This window comes from Carassius carassius, chromosome 48 (genome assembly GCF_963082965.1).
Source record: "Carassius carassius chromosome 48, fCarCar2.1, whole genome shotgun sequence".
Lineage (NCBI taxonomy): Eukaryota > Metazoa > Chordata > Actinopteri > Cypriniformes > Cyprinidae > Carassius > Carassius carassius.
Window position 1 is genome coordinate 9,004,755 of NC_081802.1, and position 24,861 is coordinate 9,029,615.

The 24,861-nt window shown below is 36.6% G+C and overlaps 1 protein-coding gene across 2 annotated transcripts in view; it reads right to left on the reverse strand.

The window, feature by feature from the left end:
• Positions 1-24,861, reverse strand: part of LOC132131449 (neurocan core protein-like) — a 115,337-nt gene that overhangs the window by 41,232 nt on the left and 49,244 nt on the right. Inside the window, exons 8-9 of one of the 2 annotated variants that reach the window (XM_059543474.1) lie at positions 21,648-22,712; positions 2,436-2,549 (exon numbers count right to left, since the gene is read on the reverse strand). In XM_059543474.1, coding sequence (XP_059399457.1) covers positions 2,436-2,549; positions 21,648-22,712 — 1,179 coding nt within the window. Of the gene's footprint in view, positions 1-2,435; positions 2,553-21,647; positions 22,713-24,861 lie in introns of both variants that reach the window. The other variant, XM_059543473.1, reaches the window with a different exon arrangement.

Below are 24,861 nucleotides of genomic sequence, written 5' to 3' on the forward strand. Positions count from 1 at the left end.
TCTTTATTCATGGCTGTGTTTTTGGGCAGAATTGTGAGTGAGCCCACTCCCTTGGATGAGAAGCAACCCCACACATGAATGGTGTCAGGATGCTTTACTGTTGGCATGACACAGGACTGATGGTAGCGCTCACCTTTTCTTCTCCGGACAAGCCTTTTTCCAGATGCCCCAAACAATCAGAAAGGGGCTTCATCTGAGAATATGACATTGCCCCAGTCCTCAGCAGTCCATTCACTATACTTTCTGCAGAAGATCAATCTGTCCCTGATGTTTTTTTTGGAGAGAAGTGGCTTCTTTGCTGCCCTTCTTGACACCAGGCCATCTTCCAGAAGTCTTGGCCTCACTGTGCGTGCAGATGCGCTCACACCTGCCTGCTGCCATTCCTGAGCAAGCTCTGCACTGGTGGCACTCCGATCCTGCAGCTGAATCGTCTTTAGGAGACGATCCTGGCGCTTGCTGGACTTTCTTGGACGCCCTGAAGCCTTCTTTACAAGACTTGAACCTCTTTCCTTGAAGTTCTTGATGATCCTATAAATTGTTGATTCAGGTGCAATCTTAGTAGCCACAAGTTCCTTGCCTGTGAAGCCATTTTTATGCAACGCAATGATGGCTGCATGCGTTTCTTTGCAGGTCACCATGGTTAACAATGGAAGAACAATGATTTCAAGCATCACCCTCCTTTTAACATGTCAAGTCTGCCATTCTAACCCAATCAGCCTGACATAATGATCTCTAGCCTTGTGCTTGTCAACATTCTCACCTGAGTTAACAAGACGATTACCGAAATGATCTCAGCAGGTCCTTTAATGACAGCAATGAAATGCAGTGGAAAGGTTTTTTTGGGATTAAGTTAATTTTCATGGCAAAGAAGGACTATGCAATTTATCTGCTCACTCTTCATAACATTCTGGAGTATATGCAAATTGCTATTATAAAAACTTAAGCAGCAACTTTTCCAATTTCCAATATTTATGTAATTCTCAAAACTTTTGGCCACGACTGTATACAGTAACACTAATAGTACTGATAATAACAACGTCTACTTGTCATGATTCAATCCAGTTCAGAAGGATAAAACTCCATCCTGCATTATCACTCAAATATTCACCACATTATGGATGTTAACTGCTTATGGAAAACTATCATTTCATTCTCCCTTCAAGTGATTACAGTAGCTACTCCATTTATATTATTCCTGTCTCTTTTCTACCTCTTTATCCCTCTCTAATTTTTTTCTCTACAGCATAGCCTTGTGCTCCTGTTCAGAGTGTGCTCTCATTTCCTCGAAACCCTTCCAACCTCCAGCGCAGCTCTCCCTTCACCTGTTCCCGTTCTTGTCTGACAGAGAAGAATGAGCTTTGTGCAGCACTGTCAGATCATGCAGCCACTTCCCGTACATGCCACCTCACAGTTTGCACCAGGGGTTCCCAAATTTTGCAGTAAGCTGAACCTCCTAGAGACAAAATGATTTACCTATACCCCCTTTTAAATGTATATTATAAAATTATTTTAAATATTTATAAACATGCAATACATTGAAAATGTGTTGATCTTCTATAATGTTAATAATAATAATAATGATGATGATAATAATAATAATAATGATTGTTAATAGTTATTTCTATTACAATAATAATAATTAGTAATAATAATATTTATAAAAATAATAATAATACAATTTCTTTCCTATTATTATTATTATTATCACTATTCAATTATTATTACTGTTATTGTTATTATTAATTATTGTTTCTAATACAAAATAATTTACTTACAATTTATTAATTTATATACTGACAGCAACATAAGCAACATCGAAATAATAATTCCTATTAAAATAAATAAAAAATAAAACTGTAAAAAGTGACCAAATGAAAAAAAGCAAAGAAAAAAAAACATGAATAATAATAATAATAATATTTTTTTTTCAAAATATGCTATTTTTAGTAAATAAGGTTTAATAAAAAATGCATTTGCATGTTTAAGTGTGACATTTTTTGATCTTCTATAATAATAATAATAATAATAATTTAAAATATTATATTTTTGAGTAAATTAAGTTTATTTACCTTATGCACTAAGATTTGTATTAAAAATCCCCAAATCTACAGTTCCTTTATAATCTCTGATTGGAAAACAAAACAAAACAAAACAAAACAAAACAAAACAAAACAAAACAAAACAAAACAAAACAAAACGTATACACTAAATTAAATTTTGGCGGACATTGTAAGTCTTCATCATGCTAGTAATCATATTCATTGGTTTTACATCAAGGGTCAAAGGCAGAACCCTAAGAAGAAATGATTGCATTGGTTTTATATCCAATTTTACCCATCTGCATAAATTCAAGTGCACTTCTAGAGCTGCAGTGAGCCCCTTCAAATGTCCTTGACCTCTTTTGTCCCGACCCTGACCTCTCTTAATCCACTTACCAATCTCGCAGCTCTCTCCCGAATAGCCCTGAGGGCAAAGACAACTGTATCCCTCCCCCTCGGTCAGACAGCTCCCACCATGCAGGCACGGGTTGGTCTGGCAGGGATCATCTTCTGCTGTCGAAAAAGAACGAAAAGAAGACAACCAGGTTTAAAACACTATTTATAGCCAACTATTCAAACCTAAATTTCCCATATGAGCACCAAGGCTCAATGTTTGCATATAAAGTATGTGCACCCAACCCAAGTTTGGGCCTCTTTCATTAAACACAAGCAGAAATCTTTCACTTTTCCGACTGAAAACGAAGAGAAGCCTGAGTGTATGACTTTCAACAAGGTGAGAGATTTGCACAAGTTTGATGTCATCCCCCTTTCATTATGACAGATGCTCCACAGGGAAGGACAATGCGATTCACTATGTCCGCCTCTGATGATCCCCGGCCTTCATAAATTATCTGATCATCGCCTAGAGTAGCAGTGCACACTTTTGTCTATTTTTATTGCACATTACCATACCGTTCTCGGGTCATAAACACACTTTATTTCCGTGAGCTATGACTCTTGACAAAATCTGTACGGTGAAATGTTTTGGGGTGTGCTGATGTATGGAAAATTTCACAGATTAAGTCATAATTACATCAACTTGCGGACAGGGAACCTTTACAAGGACGTCAGTATATGACTTGCACCGGGAAATTGATTAAGTGCTGCTTTATAATCTGTTTCCAGCCATGAAACGCAATCTGACAGTGCATCAAACACACCACGTCTCCTCCGGTATAATTCCTAACGCACAATTATTTACAGCAGGGGAGATAAATCGCAACACGGCCTCGCAACACACACAGTGTGCATTCGACTTCCCACATCATATCAAGTTTTACTTTGTTACAGGCTGTTCGACAGAAATGAGCTGTACTGTTTCTTGTCTGTTTTGACAGCTGGTTTTATTTCTCTCCTCTAACAGAACTTTCTTGAAACACACAATCCCTTAAGAAAACCAAACATGCAATGATACACAAGCAAAGTATCCAAGCTGATTAAAGGCAAGGTTTGCAGTGCAGTAGTTCTCTGTAGCTACTCCACTGCAGTTGCATTTCTCTTCTAGCTATTTGTATTTACAGACAGCATTCAGCTCAGCTCACCATGCTGAAAAAATCCATGTGAAATCCCATGCTGGTTCAGCCTGGATTATGACTGTCAGCGCTGCTAGCATTAGTAGACCAACACAGGCATGCCGTAAAAAAAAAAATGAATAAATAAATACATAAATAAATAAGTACGTAATTAAAACAAAATAGTAAAACAATACATTGCTTGAATCTTAATAAATGTCTTTCTATTAACCCCCTTCCCCTCTCCCAAAAAGAGAGAGGGGTAGTTAAAAACAGTGTCAACATTGTTATAAAACAGTCATAAATGACAAATGATGAATATAAATGTATATATATTATGAAGACTTATATAAAATAAATGAATAATCACTACTTTTTATTAACTCTTTAGCGTTTGAGGTATTCAAAATGGTTTCAGTAACAAAAAAGTACATCACACAAGGTCAAACATATTACATATAAAAAAATGTAGAAATATATATATATATAGCTTTAAAAATTGTTTAATCGACAGAAAGGGCACCAAACAAGGTAATACAGTATGTATTAAAGATATAGAAATCTATATAAACAAACAAGGTCATATGTAATAAAAACGTGTGTGTGTGTGTGTGTGTGTGTGTGTACAGGTCCTTCTCAAAAAATTAGCATATTGTGATAAAGTTCATTATTTTCTATAATGTAATGATAAAAATTAAACTTTCATATATTTTAGATTCATTGCACACCAACTGAAATATTTCAGGTCTTTTATTGTTTTAATACTGATGATTTTGGCATACAGCTCATGAAAACCCAAAATGCCTGTCTCAAAAACTTAGCATATTTCATCCGACCAATAAAAGAAAAGTGTTTTTAATACAAAAAAAGTCAACCTTCAAATAATTATGTTCAGTTATGCACTCAATACTTGGTCAGGAATCCTTTTGCAGAAATGACTGCTTCAATGCGGCGTGGCATGGAGGCAATCAGCCTGTGGCACTGCTGAGGTGTTATGGAGGCCCAGGATGCTTCGATAGCGGCCTTAAGCTCATCCAGAGTGTTGAGTCTCTCAACTTTCTCTTCACAATATCCCACAGATTCTCTATGGGGTTCAGGTCAGAAGAGTTGGGAGGCCAATTGAGCACAGTAATACCATGGTCAGTAAACCATTTACCAGTGGTTTTGGCACTGTGAGCAGGTGCCAGGTCGTGCTGAAAAACGAAATCTTCATCTCCATAAAGCTTTTCAGCAGATGGAAGCATGCTCCAAAATCTCCTGATAACTAGCTGCATTGACGCTGCCCTTGATAAAACACAGTGGACCAACACCAGCAGCTGACATGGCACCCCAGACCATCACTGACTGTGGGTACTTGACACTGGACTTCAGGCATTTTGGCATTTCCTTCTGCCAAAAATTTGCTTTCATCCGAAAAAAGTACTTTGGACCACGGAGCAACAGTCCAGTGCTGCTTCTCTGTAGCCCAGGTCAGGCGCTTCTGCCGCTGTTTCTGGTTCAAAAGTGGCTTGACCTGGGGAATGCGGCACCTGTATCACATTTCCTGCATACGCCTGTGCACAGTGGCTCTGGATGTTTCTACTCCAGACTCAGTCCACTGCTTCCTCAGGTCCCCCAAGGTCTGGAATCGGTCCTTCTCCACAATCTTCCTCAGGGTCCGGTCACCTCTTCTCGTTGTGCAGTGTTTTTTGCCACACTTTTTCCTTCCCACAGACTTCCCACTGAGGTGCCTTGATACAGCACTCTGGGAACAGCCTGTTCGTTCAGAAATTTCTTTCTGTGTCTTACCCTCTTGCTTGAGGGTGTCAATGATGGCCTTCTGGACAGCAGTCTTACCCATGATTGCGGTTTTGAGTAATGAACCAGGCTGGGAGTTTTTAAAAGCCTCAGAAATCTTTTGCAGGTGTTTAGAGTTAATTAGTTGATTCAGATGATTAGGTTAATAGCTTGTTTAGAGAACCTTTTCATGATATGCTAATTTTTTGAGATAGGAATTTTGGGTTTTCATGAGCTGTATGCCAAAATCATCAGTATTAAAACAATAAAAGACCTGAAATATTTCAGTTGGTGTGCAATGAATCTAAAATATATGAAAGTTTAATTTTTATCATTACATTATGGAAAATAATGAACTTTATCACAATATGCTAATTTTTTTAGAAGGACCTGTACATACACATATACACACACACACACACATTTTTATTACATATGACCTTGTTTGTTTATATATATTTCTATATCTTTAATACATATTACCTTGTTTGTTGCCCTTTCTGTCAATGAAACAATTTTGAACGCATACACAAACACACACACACACACAGACACACACACACACACACACACACAGACACACACACACACACACACACACACACACACACAAACATACACAAACATATATATACGTATATATATATACGTATATATATATATATATATTTATATATATATTTATAAATATATCATTATTATTACTATAAAACTATTAATTTACTTCCTTTTTGTCCAATAAGATACTACTTTAAGGTTATGAATATAAATGTAAACATTTAGAAAATAAATTAGAACAATATTTATAATGTATATTAGTTATTATAATATTCATATATTATGGCCTGGTTTCACAGACAGTGCTGAGATTAAGCCAGGATTAAGTCATAGTTCAATAAGGACATTTCAATAGCTTTTATAAACGTGGTTTAGAAAATAAATAATTAAATAAATAAATAAATAAACATTACTGGAGTGCATCTAGAGACAAATCATTGACACTTATATATTTAAAATATGTCAATGCACGTTTCTTTCAGTTAAAACAGCCTAGACATGTATTATAACCTGGGACTAGTTTAAAAACCGGGGGAAAATGTGAAAAATTATATAAAATATGAAGCTTGGTTTGATTGAAACTAGCAAACCAGATTCCAAAACACAACAAGTGCTGGTCTTTTCAACAGGGTGGTTGAGAGCAGACATCAAAACGTATCAAACCCATTCCATTTTATACATAAATTATTCATATTTGAAACTGGCTCAAGGCCTCTCCCACATTGCTAAGTGACAAACTAAAGTGGTTTTTAAAACTACATTAAATCCACACACTGTATACACAAACACAACAGACAAAGAACTCCATGAAGGACAAACTTTGAAAGTCGGACACAGTGAATATTTTCCGTTTTGCAGTCAATTGTTCTTTTAGTCCAAAGACAACAGACAGCAGAAACTCCCAGCTGGATGGCTGAGATTGACATGTATATGACACATGAGTGACTGCTGCTTCATAGCGAGGAAAAAAGGATAAACATTCCCCTGTTTTCTCTCATGGGCACTCAAAGCCGGCTCGGCTCAGCGAGAGGCTATTGTGAATTCTCCACACAGGGCACGATGACACAGAGATCCACATTGACCAATTTTAATAAATGCCGCCCGGACCAGAGACTCCTCTTTCACACAACTCCACAAGAACGACAGAGTTCAAGGACTCCTCGTCATCATAGTGATGAAATCAACTCTTCAGCGCCCACTCGAGAGCTTCTTCATCCCAAATCCCGTCAAACGGATCGTTTTCTGAGAGGATGGAGAGCTCTTGTCGCTAAGCTGGGAACAGTGCAAGGGGAAAAAACATTGAGGTCCCAAACAATTAGTCAGGACATAGGCCATTTCCTGCACAGATCGCTAGTCCCGATGGAGATCGCTTCCCTAAGCTGTGGATAATGTGGACATACCTCAGCAGGTGGTTTGAGGCGTAAATGCATCTGGTTATTCAGGCCACATACTGTATGTAAGCTTTACTCATCCCAAATGGAATTACGCTAGCATGGAAAATGTAGGAGTTTTGCAATACTCAAGTGAGCAAGCAATCGTGGACAGAGTAACCTCGACACTCGAATACTAAGTCAAGATAGGACAAGGAGAACACTTAAGGGAAAGATTTGAGGATTAGCAGATTGATCTAGATCCATTTTCCAAGTGTGAATGGAATGTGCACACCCAATCCGATAGTTATATGATTGATAAGGCACATTAAGATATAACATAACGAATACGCAGTTTTCTGTTCCCATTGCCACTCTATTTCATTAATGTGCTATTTCTGTCAATAAAAAGTGGCAATGAAAATGCTAAAAAAAACAATAGTTAAAAACCATGAAAAAAAACAAAAAAATAAAAAAAATTTTTAAAATCAAAATAGTAAAAAAAGTGACAAATATTAAAATAATAAATAAATTGATGATGATAATAGTTAAAATCAGTATTTCTGTTAATGAAAATGCTAAAAACAATAATTAAAAACAGAAACAAAATAAATGAATAATTAAAATAACAATATATTTTTAATAAAACCGTAAAAATGATCAATAAAAATTGTATATAATAATAATAATAACAATTAAACTGTTTATAAAACAGTAATAAAACTGTTTCTGTCAATAAAAAGAAAATAATGTAAACAATAATTAAATACTGTACTGGGCCATAAATAAAAATAAAAATTTGATAAATAAAAAATAAATGTAAAACAAATAATAAAATAGTAAATAGCACAAACATGGCAAAATGAAAATAAAATAAAATTTGGAATATTATTAAAACAGTAAAAAAATAAAGTGACGATAAAATTATGAATACATAAATTAAAATAAAATTCTTATGAACTTAAAAATAATGAAAATAAAAACAGTAAATAGTGACAAAAGTGACCATAAATTTATCATGAAAAAAGCTACTACTACTACTACTAATAAATCGATTTTGCAAGTTTAAACCGATGTAAAAGTGTAAATAAAACGACTGGAGCATGTTTTCAATAAAATACTATTTCAGTATTTCTACTTCAAAATGTCTTATTTAATTTAATGTTACTTGCTATTTATTTGTCATTTCTTGTGAAATGTTCTAGCTATTTCTAAATGAAACACCAATGTTTCTTTCAGTGTAGTGATCTGATTGATCAAGATGCATTAAGTAACTTTTGACGTGTGGTGAACGAGTAGAAGGGTGGATAAACAACCACAACAAAGAAAACAGAGGAAAAGGGATGAAAAGCCTTTTCTGTGTCGTGCCATTGGCTTATGATTAATTACACATCAAGCTTAAAATAGTTCCTTCTTTCCCAATTCCGTCTCTTTCTATTTCTCCATGACTTTCTCATTTAGGTCCATTCACTGTTTACGGTCTCAGTGGACCCTGAACGAAGCTAGTCCTGCGAAGGAAACAACTGCACAGAGGATCAACACTACAAACAATACAAGTAGATAATTGTCATTTATCATGATAAACATTTGATTACAAAAGAGCTTCGAAACATCAAGTGCCTGAATCACAACTTCTACCAAACAGCATCTGATTTGCACAACTTTTTTGAGGAATCAATCCAAAAGACTCCCAATTGAGCGTCTAACTCATGAGTCACCTGTTTGAGAGACTAGCATTAACCCACAAACACACTATGTACTGAACCAAACAGAAACAAAACCAAGTCTGCTAGTAAAAATTGGAAGATTTAACAGCAAGAGGAGCGACTGACCTCCAAAGCAGATGCCGGATCATTAAAATGTGATCTTTTTATTCAGCCACTATCTCTCAGAAACACAGTCCATGGCCATGAGGGACAGTCTCTAGGAAAATAAAACACTAATAGAGTGCTTCACTGCCTCAACTCTTAAGTGTATAGTCTCCCTTCTGTCATAAACAAGCTGGTTATGATGCTTCGCCGAGGCCCTTGTTAAGGGATTAATACTTGAAGACTTCATCACAGTAAGATCCAATCAAACCCTCTGAGATCTTCACACTTGAAAACAATAGATACAAATTATAGTGGTTGGCCTGCACAAATAAATCTCTCTGAAGGAAGAAAGTGTTGCAAGAATTTCAGAGATACTTCTGTATCTACTGCTGAATCTCATGATTTTTTGTTAACACCCCGAACTTTCACAATAGTTTGTAAAGTCAACTTGTGGTCTGGCCTTTTATGGCAAGTCGATCACTTGGTGGCCATCTTGAAAATGCCTCCAAGCAGTATTTTCGATTTTATCTCCAAAACAGTTGGTCAAGATTATGTTTAAAAATATACTTAAATCTAAAAAAAATAGCTTTTTATCTTAAATTATGCTGTTTGCTAACAGTTTACAGTTTGCATCTTTACTGTTAATGCGCATGCACATTCAAGAGCACGGAAACTCTTAGAAAGACGACTTGCTCTTTTAACTGAAACTCCTTCTGGGAAGTATATATTTATGAGTTGGAAAGTTATAATTATAATGACGTCGGGTGCGTTCAGATCAGTTTGGTTGGAGCGAGATGGTGGTTTTCTTTTAACTCTACTTCAAAATGATGACTTAAGAATGAGGAGCTGTGAACCAAATTATTACATATTATATCCTAACTGTACAAATACTATCATATTTTATACGTCATTTTTTAAATTAATTTCGACTAATTTATCGTCAAAATAGACGTTGCATTCAGTGTGTTCGCAATGTTCTCTGAAACTCGTGGCTAAAGGAAAGTTTCCCGCTCGTAATTTTGACATTGGGGTATGAGTGGTTATGAACGAATGAACGAAATGCATTTGTGTTCCACTCTGTCTCGATTCACGCCTTCAACTTTCAACTTACACTTTCAACTCATTTTTTTTGTCTCAAGCGAGACTGTACGACATTCTCATTACATGATTTGGCTGATTTTTACACAGAAAGGGCAACAACGCACCAGATTTAAAGAAATGATAATTCATGTTTTCATAACCGCTGGCCAAATTCAAAAACAAAACTAAAATTAAATGATCTTTGAGAGCATGGGGGCCCCTTGGGGTTTCGGGGGCCCTACGCAGCTTGCATATTTTGTGTATTGGGAGGATCGGCTCTGATACAATCCTCTGTAACAATTTAAATGCACTCCTATATTCCTACATATTTCTCTTATTTATTTTTAATAAGTGGATCAGATTCCCTTTTCCTTCATTTGCACATTATTTAAAGGGATACTTCTCCCAAAAATGAAAATTCTGTCATCATTTATCAGTTGGTCCCCATTGGCCTCCGCGGTATGGTATAAAAATTACTATGGAAGTCAATGGAGATCAGAAAATATCTTCTTATTTCTTTATGTTCAATAGAAGCAATCAGAACTTGAGAATGAGTAAATGATGACCGAAATTTCATTTCTTTGGGTGAACAATCCCTTTAAGTGTCGTAATAAGGTACTAATAAGTAGCTTAACATCCTAAAGCTAACTTTCACAATCTTTCCCCTTCTGCTCATTTACATATTTACATTTAGCTAATAAATCAAATCTTAATGGCCAACCTGTTTTCTATGTAATGTAGGAAGACGTAGTTTTTCAGGATTATGTTTTGATTCATATTTGTTAATTTACCATGGAACATTACAAATTTTTCTGTACATTTTTTTAGATGATTTAGTAAGTGGTCCATGTCCTTCTTGTTATCACTGTTGAAGCTTGAAATATTCATGCAAACATCGGACTGCATTATGTTCTGCAACACCTAGACAGACCGGGGACTTATGTGAGGATCCTGTTTGTGGACTTCAGCTCTGCCTTCAACACGATCATCCCAAACCTCCTCCTGCCCAAACTAACTCAGCTCTCCGTGCCCACCTCCGTCTGTCAGTGGATCAACAGCTTCCTGACAGACAGGCAGCAGCTAGTGAGGCTGGGAAAATACACATCCAGCACCCGTACAATCAGCACCGGAGCTCCCCAGGGCTGTGTTCTCTCCCCACTGCTCTTCTCCCTGTACACTAATGACTGCACATCTAAGGACCCCTCTGTCAAGCTCCTGAAGTTTGCAGATGACACCACACTCATCGGCCTCATTCAGGACGGTGACGAGTCTGCTTACAGACAGGAGGTTAAAGAGCTGGCTGTCTGGTGCACTCTCAACAACCTGGAGCTTAACACGCTCAAAACAGTGGAGATGATTGTGGACTTCAGGAGAAACCCCCCTGCACTCCCCCCACTCACCATCATGAACAGCACTGTGACTGCAGTGGAGTCATTCAGGTTCCTGGGCACCACTATCTCTCAGGACCTGAAGTGGGACATTCACATTGACTCCATTGTGAAAAAGGCCCAGCAGAGGTTGTACTTCCTTCGCCAGCTGAGGAAGTTTAACCTGCCACAGGATCTGCTGAAACAGTTCTACTCCACCATCATCGAATCCATCCTCTGCACTTCAGTAACTGTCTGGTTCAGCTCAGCTTCTAAATCTGACCTCAGAAGACTACAGAGGGTAGTCCGGACTGCTGAGCGAATTATCGGTACAACCCTCCCATCTATTCAAGAACTGTACTTATCCAGAGTGAGCAAAAGGGCTGTTAAAATCACTCTGGACCCCTCACATCCAGCACACTCCCTCTTTGAACTGTTGCCATCTGGTCGACGCTACAGAGCACTGAGCACCAGAACGACCAGACACAGGAACAGTTTCTTCCCTCAGGCAATCCATCTTATGAACAGCTGATAATAACTGTGGGACACACTACACTATTTATATTTATATACACTACACTTTTTATCCAACACACATACTTAGCGTACACGTAAATCTTTTGCACATAATATACATGTACATACATGGAACACACTACACTACTTATATTTATATTTATATACACATACAATTATTTATCCAACACACATACTTAGCGTACACGTAAATCTTTTGCACATAATATACATGTACATACATGGAACACACTATACTACTTATATTTATATTTATATACACATACACTTATTTATCCAACACACATACTTAGCGTACACGTAAATCTTTTGCACATAATATACATGTACATACATGGAACACACTATACTACTTATATTTATATTTATATACACATACACTTATTTATCCAAACACACATACTTAGCGTACAGTTAAAATTTTTCCACATAATATACATGTACATACATAAATGCTCATTTTAATATACCTGCCATACATTGTCAATTTGTATATTGTCAATCCTTACCCACCTATTTGTATTTTTTTGTATTTTTTATTCCTTATTGTGTTTTTTGTTCTGTCGCTGTTATGTTGCACTGCGGAGCTCTGTCACGAAAACAAATTCCTCGTATGTGTGAACATACCTGGCAATAAAGCTCATTCTGATTCTGATTCTGATTCAGAATACAGAGTTTGCAAACTATACATGTTTACACGTAACTCAACCAAGAACCAACACTAAGAAATCATCATTCTACCAGATTTTCTGCATTTAAGCTCTCCCAGTTTCACCGCATTGCTCTACAGTAAGTATTGCTGTGTATAAAACCGCTGTGGGTGGTGCATCATTAAGTGAATTAAACGCTACAATTAGCCACAATACAAACAAAAGATTTTCACATCTCTAAATGAGTTTATCATGGTTCTTGCAATGAAGATTATGCATGACACCAGCATCTGAGTCTTGGAGGTCAAACCATCAGTGCTCATCATTCACTGAATGTGAGGTTGCAATTACTGTGGAGGTAAGCTGAGTGTGCACCTTGGGAAGCCGAGGCCTATTTCTACCGCAACACAGATAACTCTGCATCCCTGTGGACCACAGCAATCTACTGCCACAGAGCAAGCAGTGATTTAATGCTGCTGGAAGAATGAAACTGAGGAAGGCTACAGATGCCGTTTCCCACCAATGAGATGACGTAACTTGCGCTGCAGTGGAACAATTTCTGATAGCACTCAGAATTTGCTGGAGAAAAGCAGAGAGAGTTGAGCAAAACTGGGTCTAGGGGACCAAATTAAAACAGTTGTCCACTTCTGTTGCATAATTAGTTACTGTAGCAAGATCCAGTTGTTTGCCAAAAGGTTGGTAAAATGATGCTTTTTAATCTTAATCAAATCAAGGAGACTGTAAAAAAAAGATTTAGTTCTGTTTAATGCTTCAAAAGTAATAACAAGATCATTGATTGGAAACTTAAGGAATAGTTCACTCAGAAATGAAAATTTGCTGAAAATGTACTCTGACCATCCAAGATGTTGATGAGTACAGATTTCATAGGAACAGATTTGGAGAAATTTAGCATAACATCACTTGCTCACCAGAGGATCCTCTACAGTGAATGGGTGCCATCATAAATGAGAGTCCAAACAGCTGTTTAACATATTTGTTTACAACTATTTTGGTCTTTTTTTGATTGTAAACAATGCTTGATCTGTGCATATTTCAAGCTTTTTTCCCCTGGAGAAAACAATATTATGGATAGAGGACTCGTATTTTAGCAGAAAACAATGATTTACAGTTAAAATGTCTTGATGCATTTGTTTCCTACAAACACACAGCTTTTTGCTTCTCAAGACATGAGTAGTATGGATTTCTTGTGTATTATTGTGATGTTTTTATCAGCTGTTTGGACTCTCATTCTGATGGCACCCATTTACTGCAGAGGATCAACTGGTAAGCAAGTGATGTAATTTCCACAAATCTGTTCCCATAAAGAAACAAACTCATCTACATCTCTGACGGCCTGAGGGTGAGTCAATTTACAGCCAATGTTAATTTTTGGGAAAAATATTCATTTACGCATGCCAAGCTACAAGCTTCTTATAATTTTAAGGTATTTAATCCACAGTTTATTTATTCTTTTTAGCTGCAAGCTAAACTATAAATAGAAGCTACAAGTGGCGATATTTTTTAAATGCATAAAATATTATATATTACTTAAATATGGAATATTTAAATTATATCATGTATTATTTAAATATATAATATTAAATATATACTAAAATATGACACAATATGTGTATATGTACTGTTATATATTTAAATAATGTATGATAATAAAGGATAAATTATATCAGATAATACACACACACACATATACCGTATATATATATATATATATATACAACCCGAATTCCGGAAAAGTTGGGACGTTTTTTAAATTTTAATAAAATGAAAACTAAAGGAATTTCAAATCACATGAGCCAATATTTTATTCACAATAGAACATAGATAACGTAGCAAATGTTTAAACTGAGAAATTTTACACTTTTATCCACTTAATTAGCTCATTTAAAATTTAATGCCTGCTACAGGTCTCAAAAAAGTTGGCACGGGGGCAACAAATGGCTAAAAAAGCAAGCAGTTTTGAAAAGATTCAGCTGGGAGAACATCTAGTGATTAATTAAGTTAATTGATATCAGGTCTGTAACATGATTAGCTATAAAAGCTTTGTCTTAGAGAATCAGAGTCTCTCAGAAGTAAAGATGGGCAGAGGCTCTCCAATCTGTGAAAGACTGCATAAAAAAATTGTGGAAAACTTTAAAAACAATGTTCCTCAACGTCAAATTGCAAAGGCTTTGCAAATCTCATCATCTACAGTGCATAACATCATCAAAAGATTCAGAGAAACTGGAGAAATCTCTGTGCGTAAGGGACAAGGCCGGAGACCTTTATTGGATGCCGTGGTCTTCGGGCTCTCAGTCGACACTGCATCACTCATCGGCATGATTGTGTCAATGACATTACTAAATGGGCCCAGGAATACTTTCAGAAACCACTGTCGGTAAACACAATCCGCCGTGCCATCAGCAGATGCCAACTAAAGCTCTATCATGCAAAAAGGAAGCCATATGTGAACATGGTCCAGAAGCGCCGTCGTGTCCTGTGGGCCAAGGCTCATTTAAAATGGACTATTTCAAAGTGGAATAGTGTTTTATGGTCAGACGAGTCCAAATTTGACATTCTTGTTGGAAATCACGGACGCCGTGTCCTCCGGGCTAAAGAGGAGGGAGACCTTCCAGCATGTTATCAGCGTTCAGTTCAAAAGCCAGCATCTCTGATGGTATGGGGGTGCATAAGTGCATACGGTATGGGCAGCTTGCATGTTTTGGAAGGCTCTGTGAATGCTGAAAGGTATATAAAGGTTTTAGAGCAACATATGCTTCCCTCCAAACAACGTCTATTTCAGGGAAGGCCTTGTTTATTTCAGCAGGACAATGCAAAACCACATACTGCAGCTATAACAACAGCATGGCTTCGTCGTAGAAGAGTCCGGGTGCTAACCTGGCCTGCCTGCAGTCCAGATCTTTCACCTATAGAGAACATTTGGCGCATCATTAAACGAAAAATACGTCAAATACGACCACGAACTCTTCAGCAGCTGGAAATCTATATAAGGCAAGAATGGGACCAAATTCCAACAGCAAAACTCCAGCAACTCATAGCCTCAATGCCCAGACGTCTTCAAACTGTTTTGAAAAGAAAAGGAGATGCTACACCATGGTAAACATGCCCCGTCCCAACTATTTTGAGACCTGTAGCAGAAATAAAAATTGAAATGAGCTCATTTTGTGCATAAAATTGTAAACTTTCTCAGTTTAAACATTTGCTATGTTATCTATGTTCTATTGTGAATAAAATATTGGCTCATGTGATTTGAAAGTCTTTTAGTTTTCATTTTATTAAAATTTAAAAAACGTCCCAACTTTTCCGGAATTCGGGTTGTATACACACACACACACACCAACTGAAGCAGTTGATTGGAATGAATCATTAGTGGTCATTAGTGGAAAAGTGACACTGTCTTTAAACGGCTGAACTAGTTTTACTTAACTGTAGTTAAATTAGTTTTGTTGCTACTTTTAGTTTGTCACTTGGCAGCACTCTTATGACACTAGACCTTCCCCTTGTTAAACTACAACACATTTCAGGTAGTAATGTTCAAAACAAATCTGACCTGCCAACATTTGACATCACTGAGCCAAAATGACTACAATAAATCCCACTGCACAAAATCACTAGCTGAAAACGGCTGAAAACCATCTGAAAACTCAAATGAATCATAGAAATAAGAGTTGACACTACGTCAAAATAAGTAGTTTTTTTCTTTTTTTTTTACCTGCAAGCGATTTCAAAAATCTTTTTTTAGACCTAAGAAGTCAAGAAATGAGAAAGAAACACAATTCAAAGAGCTTAAAGGCACGTAATCCTCAAACACTTAAAACCTACAATTTCAGGTCAGATTTCAGCTGGAAAGGCACTAAACTTCATCCTAGCAATGGAAATCCTAAAATAATCCTGACATTGAACAACCCAGTGTTCCAATAATATCCCCGTCTTGACGTACCTCAGCACTACAACGGAAAGATTACAGCCTGTCGGTGTCACACGCATCCTAAGATTTGCATAAATAACTGAAAATCGCACATTAAACATCCCTATTAATAGGCTTGATGCTCAAACAAACCTGCTATATTCAAGAGTTTGGTGTGAGGGACACAGGCCTATATTTCATATTCTCCCTATGAATATGAAATATGGAAGAAACAAGGGGAAGAGAGCAAGAGATAGAAAGAGAAAGAGAAGAGTGTCTGTGCTATTGTTAGTGCCTGGAGAGTCTGACACACAGTTAATGGTTGAAGCTTCTCCATGCTCTAGGCTTCAGGCACATCAACAGTCCTTTTGTTCTTTTCTCTTCTCCCCTTCTTTCATTCTCCCATTCCATCTCCTGCTTGTCTCAGCTGATGTGCCCTGCTGAACATAATTCAATGTCGCAGAGGTTGTATCTGGACAGTCTTCTAATAACACTGCTGTTGTTTATGCACAAAACGCATCTGCAAGCTTGAAGTGGCATGAAGAGGTCCTCTACTGAATATGGAGTCACTCCTCTTCTGAGTAATTCCGTACACACTGAGTTCAGTTATTAATGGGGAGTACAGATTAACTTGAAAAAGCTCCTTGAAAAAGTAATCTCACGTTACATGTAATGCACACTCCCAACACATCAAATGATAAAAACACTGTCACTTTCAAACATATATTTGTGTTGGTCAGCTGCTTGGAGAATTATTTAGCACTATTTGACCACTATGTTTTTGCACAATTTGACCACACCTTAAAACAAACAACCCCCCCAAAAAATGCTTTATTTAAATGCACCTGTTACTCACAAAATATAGCAGTGTGTCCATACGCTGAGATTGCGTCTTGTCTACGTGCACAGACATTATGAAGCACATTAAATGCTAGGACACATTCTCTCTCAAAGTGATAGGAGAGAATAAAATGCCATGCTGCTAAAATATCTCGGTGGGGTGTGGAGAGAGTCGGAGCTGTCTGGTCTATTCAGCTCCGACAAGATACAGCCCAGGCGGCAGGGAACCTGAAGGAGCACGTATAATCAGATAGAAGAGGGTACTTCATCACCGTGTTCTGAACTCAAACCAGGTCAGCAGCGCATGCTCCACGACACGGACAATGAGACCGCTGAATATCAGGGACATCAGACTTCCAGTTCAATTTCCGACTTGGCAGAGCTCGCACTGCGTTTATGAAAAATGCTGAGCATGGGATGATGGAAGGAAGATGAGTTTGAGTTTACAAAACAGCTTATTACCAAAATATTTTGATATTTAAAGGCACAATATGTAAAATTTGCTTTCATTAAAATCATTAAAACCACTAGAACAGTGTTATATATTTTGCTGACTTTTGCACTTACAGGACATTAATCCAAATGCTTCAAAGAACGTTTAAATCCAAAGAAATAAGCAATTTTAACTAGTGACACGGACCGTGTCCATAGTGTCATTGTGTAGCCCGCCAGTGACGTCATAACCCCTCGATTTCTGGTTTTGTTTTGTAGAAAACAAATGGAAACACCAAAGAGGGTTTAACATTTTGAGCATTTTAATAAACAGGTGATGACCGAACAGAGTAGGATTATAACAGAACTTTCAAACGTATCTAGTGTGATAAAACAGCGCTGCTCCACTGCTTTCGAGCCTTGTGTCACGCTCGTTCAGCAACCTCGTTTCGACGGCTTTCAGTCTCACCTTGCTTTATTCTACTACGTTAATAAATCATTAGCTCATGATTTCTGCCCGAGTCCCGTCTGATTGCATCAGCTGTGGGGATGAAGACCACAACTCCCATGATTCCACACTCAGTCAAAGCATCATCAAACTATGCCTTTGTTTTGAATACGCGGCCTCCAGCGGTATTGTGTCTTTAATATCAGGGTTTATTCAGAAAACTAAAACTAGAAACCAAAAAAAGGTTACTTGAAATAAAATAAACGTTAACAGTTTTTTTAAAGCTAGTTGCAAATTAAACTTTTTTCTTTTTCTTTTTTTTTTAGTTTAACTTGCATTAAAACAACTAAAACTAAAATTAAATTGAATAAAAATATATATGCCTAAAAACAACTAATAAAGATGACAAAAACTCACGACTAAACTATTAAACTTTTGGCTAAAATTTAAAATAAATACACAGTGCAGCACATGTAAACAAATTTTAAACTTGTATCTGTTTATCTGTCTATCCACTTGTCATTCTGTCTACATATATATATATATATATATATATATATATATATTATTTTATTTTTCTATCCGATGGTCTCTTGTTCTGTCTATCTGTTACTCTGTCTACGTATATCGCTCATTCTGTCTATTTGTCTATCATTCTGTTTATCAATCTGTTGTTCTGCCTGTTATTCTGTTATTCTTTGTCTATCTATCAGTCTTATAAACACGCAACATGCATAAAAAAAAACACTAAAGTGATCACAGAAACATCTTCTTCCCTGACCTTAAATTAGTATTTTAAAAAAGAATCTCAAATCCCGCTGACATTTTGATGTTTACAATTGCTTTAGTGCGCACATTTAACAAACATTGTGGTTCCTGACAAATAAGACCACCCAGTGGATTGTGTGGGTGGTGAGATAGTAAATAAACCATCTAAAGGAGGGTGTGATATTTGCCTGGAGAGAGCCTGGCAGCTCGGTTAGCTGCAAGTACAACTGTTAGCTTGTCTACAAACAGTAGTAGAGCTCACATGATCAAAGCCAGAATGCAGCAAGCATAGGATCCATGGTGACTGAAATGTACATTGGCAGCAAGTCATGCTATCTTCCTCACCTCTGATGCGATCATTATCTCCCCTGAACTTGCTTTCAAAGCTGGTGTGAGTAACTCACAAGTTATTAAAGCCAGATTTATACATGCAGTACAATACATTATGGGAAAATAATGTATTCTGAAAAAAAAAATTTTAGGTTGGAACTTTTCCCCAATTCTTCTGGTCAATGTGAGTTAGTACAGATGAAGTTTTTAGACATCTTTCTAGCTGAATTTACTACACTGATCATATATTCATTGTGTATTACCTTCTAGACAGGGTGATTCATCTTAAGGAGCTGAAGGATAATAACTCACAGGCTTTCTATTGTCCATCCGAGCCCCAGATTGGGCTTTATAATTTTAGAGTCTGGCAGTGAGCAGAATGGAAGTCTTGCTCACAGTTTCAAAAGCAACAGCACTGGGTAACAACCAGCTACAAATTAAGTATATTAAAAAATAATTAAGTATGCAGTATATGTGAAACATAATAAATGGCAAGACTCAAAGCAATTTAAATTGAGATATTTTAAATACTTTTTTTTTTTATAATTTTTGCAATATTTTACATATGTAATTTATTCTAAATAAATACATTATTGAAATTAAATAATAAAATATGCAAAAAATAAAACATTAAAATATTATCATTTACTAACAGCTTTTTTTCTTACAAAAAAAAGGAGGAAGGAACTAAGTAGCTTCTCTAATGGTTTTATACTCTGTTATCTTTTTTATTTTTTATACAATTAACAAAAGCAAAAAAGGCCCCTAACACTAGCTTTTCCTATTCTATTTTTTTAATTTTTTTATTATTATACGATTTAAAAACCTTGCTACATGTACTGCATTAAGCTAACTGAGACTTATTATAGCACTTGAATATCATTGCTCTTTTGTGGATTTTGATTGCTTCCATTGTCCTCACTTGTAAGTCGCTTTGGATAAAAGCATCTGCTAAATGACTAAATGTAATTTAAATGTGTGTGTGAATGAGTACACTGCACCTGTCTGTCCTACAAAGAGCGATGAACATGTCTGTTTCCATGTGCAAACAGCTCCAAGGCATGTCAGCGAGAGTGATGGAACAGCAAAGTCGCGTAAAACACAGCACCTCCTCGTCTTATCGCAGAACGATGTGCTTCTCTAATTAAGGGCAAGCCGTTCTGGTGCTGGTGTTATGACTACCGTGACGGCTACTATTTTTCAAAAACCACTTCTCTGATGCCTAAAAGGCCTCGGGGGAGAGGCAGAGAACAGCAGCCTCTCCACCGGCAGATCATTGATTAAAAAGGCTTATGAACTTCCATCTGCGCTGCAGGAAAAGGAGGACAAACAGGGCTCACTGCTCTTTGTGCTTAAAAGCAACTGATTTTTGGAAGGAAATTCTCTGGCAAAAATCTGCTCAAATGCGTGTTTCTTTCCGAGCTACATTTTCAGTTGAAAACAGTTGTTTAGCAGCAGTTTTGTCTCGTCTTTTCTGTGCAATTCAAAGTTTTTAAACAGTCAAAGCTCTGCAACAATGATTCATTTAACAGACTGACAAAATCTGACCGTAAAAAACCTTTTGTTCTATAGTTGCTGCTGCAGAAATATGAGTCAAAAGCTGTATGGTCTTGGTTAAATGATTCATTCTTTTTAGTGTGTTTTGTATACTTTAAGTTGCCATCTGTTTACCAAAAGAATGGAAGAAAATAACAAAAATAAATTAAATAGAACAGACTAAAGAAAAGAAAGAAAGAAAGAAAGAAAGAAAGAAAGAAAGAAAGAAAGAAAGAAAGAAAGAAAGAAAGAAAACAAAAAAGTAACAAAAAGAAATCAAGAAGAAATACCAAAAGAAAGAAGTACAGGGCCAAAGAAAGAACATAAGGACATAACTGAAAAAGAACATAAATTATAAAAATAAAGAATTGAGGAAAAAGAACAAAAGCATGAAAACATAAAAGAAAGAGCATACAAAAGACATAAAGTGGAAAATAAAGAATAGAAGAAAGAATGTAGAATTAAAGAAAGCAGGGGTAAAGAAGGAATAAACCATGGAAGAATATAAAATAATTCATGATGAAAGAGGAATAAAAGAATTAAACGGAGTAAAAGATCAAACAAATAAACAAACCCAAGTAAGCTTTCTCAAAGCATTACATATCTTTCATGTTATAAACATGCGTTTAAATTCTCTTATCAACAGAACACAACCAAAGAGTGATTTACCTGAACTTCTAGAGGGGCTGTTTTCCATCCCAGCCACAGCTGTGTTTTCGTCTGGGCTTCCTGTGGTTTGGGATGAAGGTTCCTCTGTCAGAATGGGTTCAGATGTTATCCAGCCCTGAGCCAAAACAAATGACTCCGACCCACCTGACCTGATCTCAGACTGGTGGGAAGAGTCCTTTAGATCCGGACCAGTAGGCTGAACTGTAGAACCAGCCTGCGTTGCTATTATGGTAGGAACCGGAGGCTGTGGAGTATCTACCTCCTCTTGAACCACAGGTAACCATGTGCTGGAAATGGCTGGATCCAGAGTACATAAAATGTCTTCGGTAGTGGTATCTTCCCCTGGTTGGGAAGGAGTGATCCCTATGGTTGGTGGTTGAACTGCTAGCTTGTCGTCGTTGGGATCGACAGGGCTTGGTGTGGAAGCAGTGTTGGAAGTGTATGTTTCCGGTACAATGGTCAACCCTAGGTCTTGCTTCAATTTAACGAAAGGCACGTTGACTTTATTCAAAGGATTGTTCTTGTGTTTTTCAATGGGGCGATGGACATACATGATTTCCCCCCTGGCTTCCTCAACTGTGTCAGCCTGTTTCTCGGGATTGGGATCAGAAGAACTAGACACACTAGTAGGTTGAGTCGTCTGGAGACTCATAAGCTGCCAGCTGACAGTGGTCTCCAGCGGGACGCCGTGGTCATCGGATCCATTAATTTGGCTGTCAAGGGTGAATGGTAACTCTCTCCCTCCACTTCCCCCGCCATCTTTTTCATCATGTGCAGATAACAGCAATGGAGGACCTTTGGGAATAGGGTAACCATCCTCATTGAAGTCTTTCCCTTCCCCAGAGATATTCTCAGGGTTATTCCTGGAAACAGGAATGGTCATGATCTCCAAACTGGCCTTTTTGGCTTCCATCAGACTGCTTGTTTGAGTTATGAAATGCCTATTATTGCTTGGGGCAACTTTCAAGGCCAAAATTTGTTGGCTGCTCCTCATGGAACCGAAGCTCTTAGATGCCGAAGGATTTGAAGAAAGAGTCGGATCCGCCGTTCCTGATACAATCGCTCCTGCAGGAATGACAAAACATTGTGATTAACGGAGGGAGGAGATCGTTTCATTTAAATGTATGTATAATTAGCGACAAAATATGCTAACTCCCACCCCAGAGCTATGGTAATTAACTTGAATGTGTGCGGCTCGATATAGAACTGTCATTATTTATCCGTCAATGCCCTGGAGATATCCAGCAATTAATCTATTAGCCTCGATACACCTATCTTTTAATCAAACCCAGGCTTCAAAGGAAAAATGAGCTACAAGCGTAGCTAAAATGACCTTTATTTTCTTCCCAGAGGGTAATATCTGACTCCCAGGTGAAACTGGGATGAAATGTACGATCATTTTGAAAGCAATCCAGGTAATAAGGCTCTTTTTCTTTATGTTGCCCCAGCACAAAGGACTCGTACATCATGCTCCTGTCCAGTGCTGTTAATTCCCAATGCTTTCTAACAGTAAATCTAGAAAAATAAGACCCAAATCTTCATGTTCAAGAAGCAAAACGGTCTTGATTTACATCGTGATGTGTGGAGGAATCTATTCAGAGCGCAATAAAGTAAAAATGCTGTAAGCAGTAGACTCATTATTATTATTATTATTACGTGACTCAGCATACTGCAGTACACAGTGCTGAACCAGTCCTCAACCCTAAACAAAGATTTCACTGGCTGCGTGGAAGAGATATTTGGTTTAGCTTAAGTATGTTTACTATGTGCATGGATAATTCATATATCTGCTCAGGTAATATGATTTGCCATAAAGGAAACAAGCAGGGTTTAGCATTTAAGCCGTTTTAGATATTCACGGACCATATGTTGAGTACACATAATGAAATATTAAACAATAATTTATTATTCAAGACTCTGCTGTTGCATGTGGATGTGGTGCAATTTACACAACCAAATAATTGAGCAATTAATGATATGAACAACTGAATACTCTCTGCAGTCACAAGACTGTGATGGTATTAAATGTATAAAAGTAGTAAATTAAATAGATTCTACCATTTAATAATATAATAATGGGATACCATTTATGATATAATAGTGGGACGATTACCCACATAAAAGAATTCAGATTTCTAAGACCAAGTTGCATTCACACACAAAAAATGCAAGAGCTTTTTTAATAACCATTTTGGCAATACTTTTAAACAACTTGCATCAAGGTGGTTTTTAGTCACATCTGTGTGATATTGTGTGAAAGTTGGATTTTGTGATATATAGTTCCAAATATGCATTGTCATAACTGTGAGCTATGAAATTGCAGCTGAAAGAAAAAAATACCAACTGGGAGAAGCAAAATACTAATTTTGTTATATAAAGTTGCAATTGGGATAAAAAGTCACAACTGGGATGCATAAATTTGCAACTGGTAGATGTCAAGTCACAATTCGGAGATATATAGTCACATTCAGAAGAAAACTTTGCAATTATGTCAAAATAAAATCAGAATTGGGAGTTATAATCACATATAATCACAATTGGGATACAATTTGCAATTGAGATAAAGTGTTGCATTGGGGGAAAAGCCACAATTATGAGATATAAAGTCACACTTGGGAGAAAGTGATCATTTTCAGACATAAAATCCTAATTATAAGACAAAAAAGTCACAATTTGGAGATACAATTTAGCAGTTAGAAGAAATAAAGTTGCAATAAAGGGCAAAAGGCTGCAATACAGAGAAATATTAAATGACAAATGTGATATTAGTTTTTTTTTTTTACAAGATATATAAAATCCCAATTATAAGACAAAAAACAATTACGACACATAGTTACAGTTGTGGGATATGAAAATAAAGGGAATATATATATATATATATATATATATATATATATATATATATATATATATATATATATATATATATATATATATATATATATATATATATATAATATATATGTGAACCCTTTAGAATTGTCTATATTTCTGCATAAATATGACTCAAAAGATCATCAGATGCATCATCACGCATGTCCTGAAAATAGACAAAGAGAGCCCAGTCAAACAAATGAGATGAAAATACATACTTTGTAATTTATTTATTCAGTAAAATGATCCAATACTACATTTCTGTGAGTGGATTTCATTTCTAGGATTAGAAATCATTTTCTATAGGATTAAATTTGAAGGTGTAGTTAGAGTCCATTTT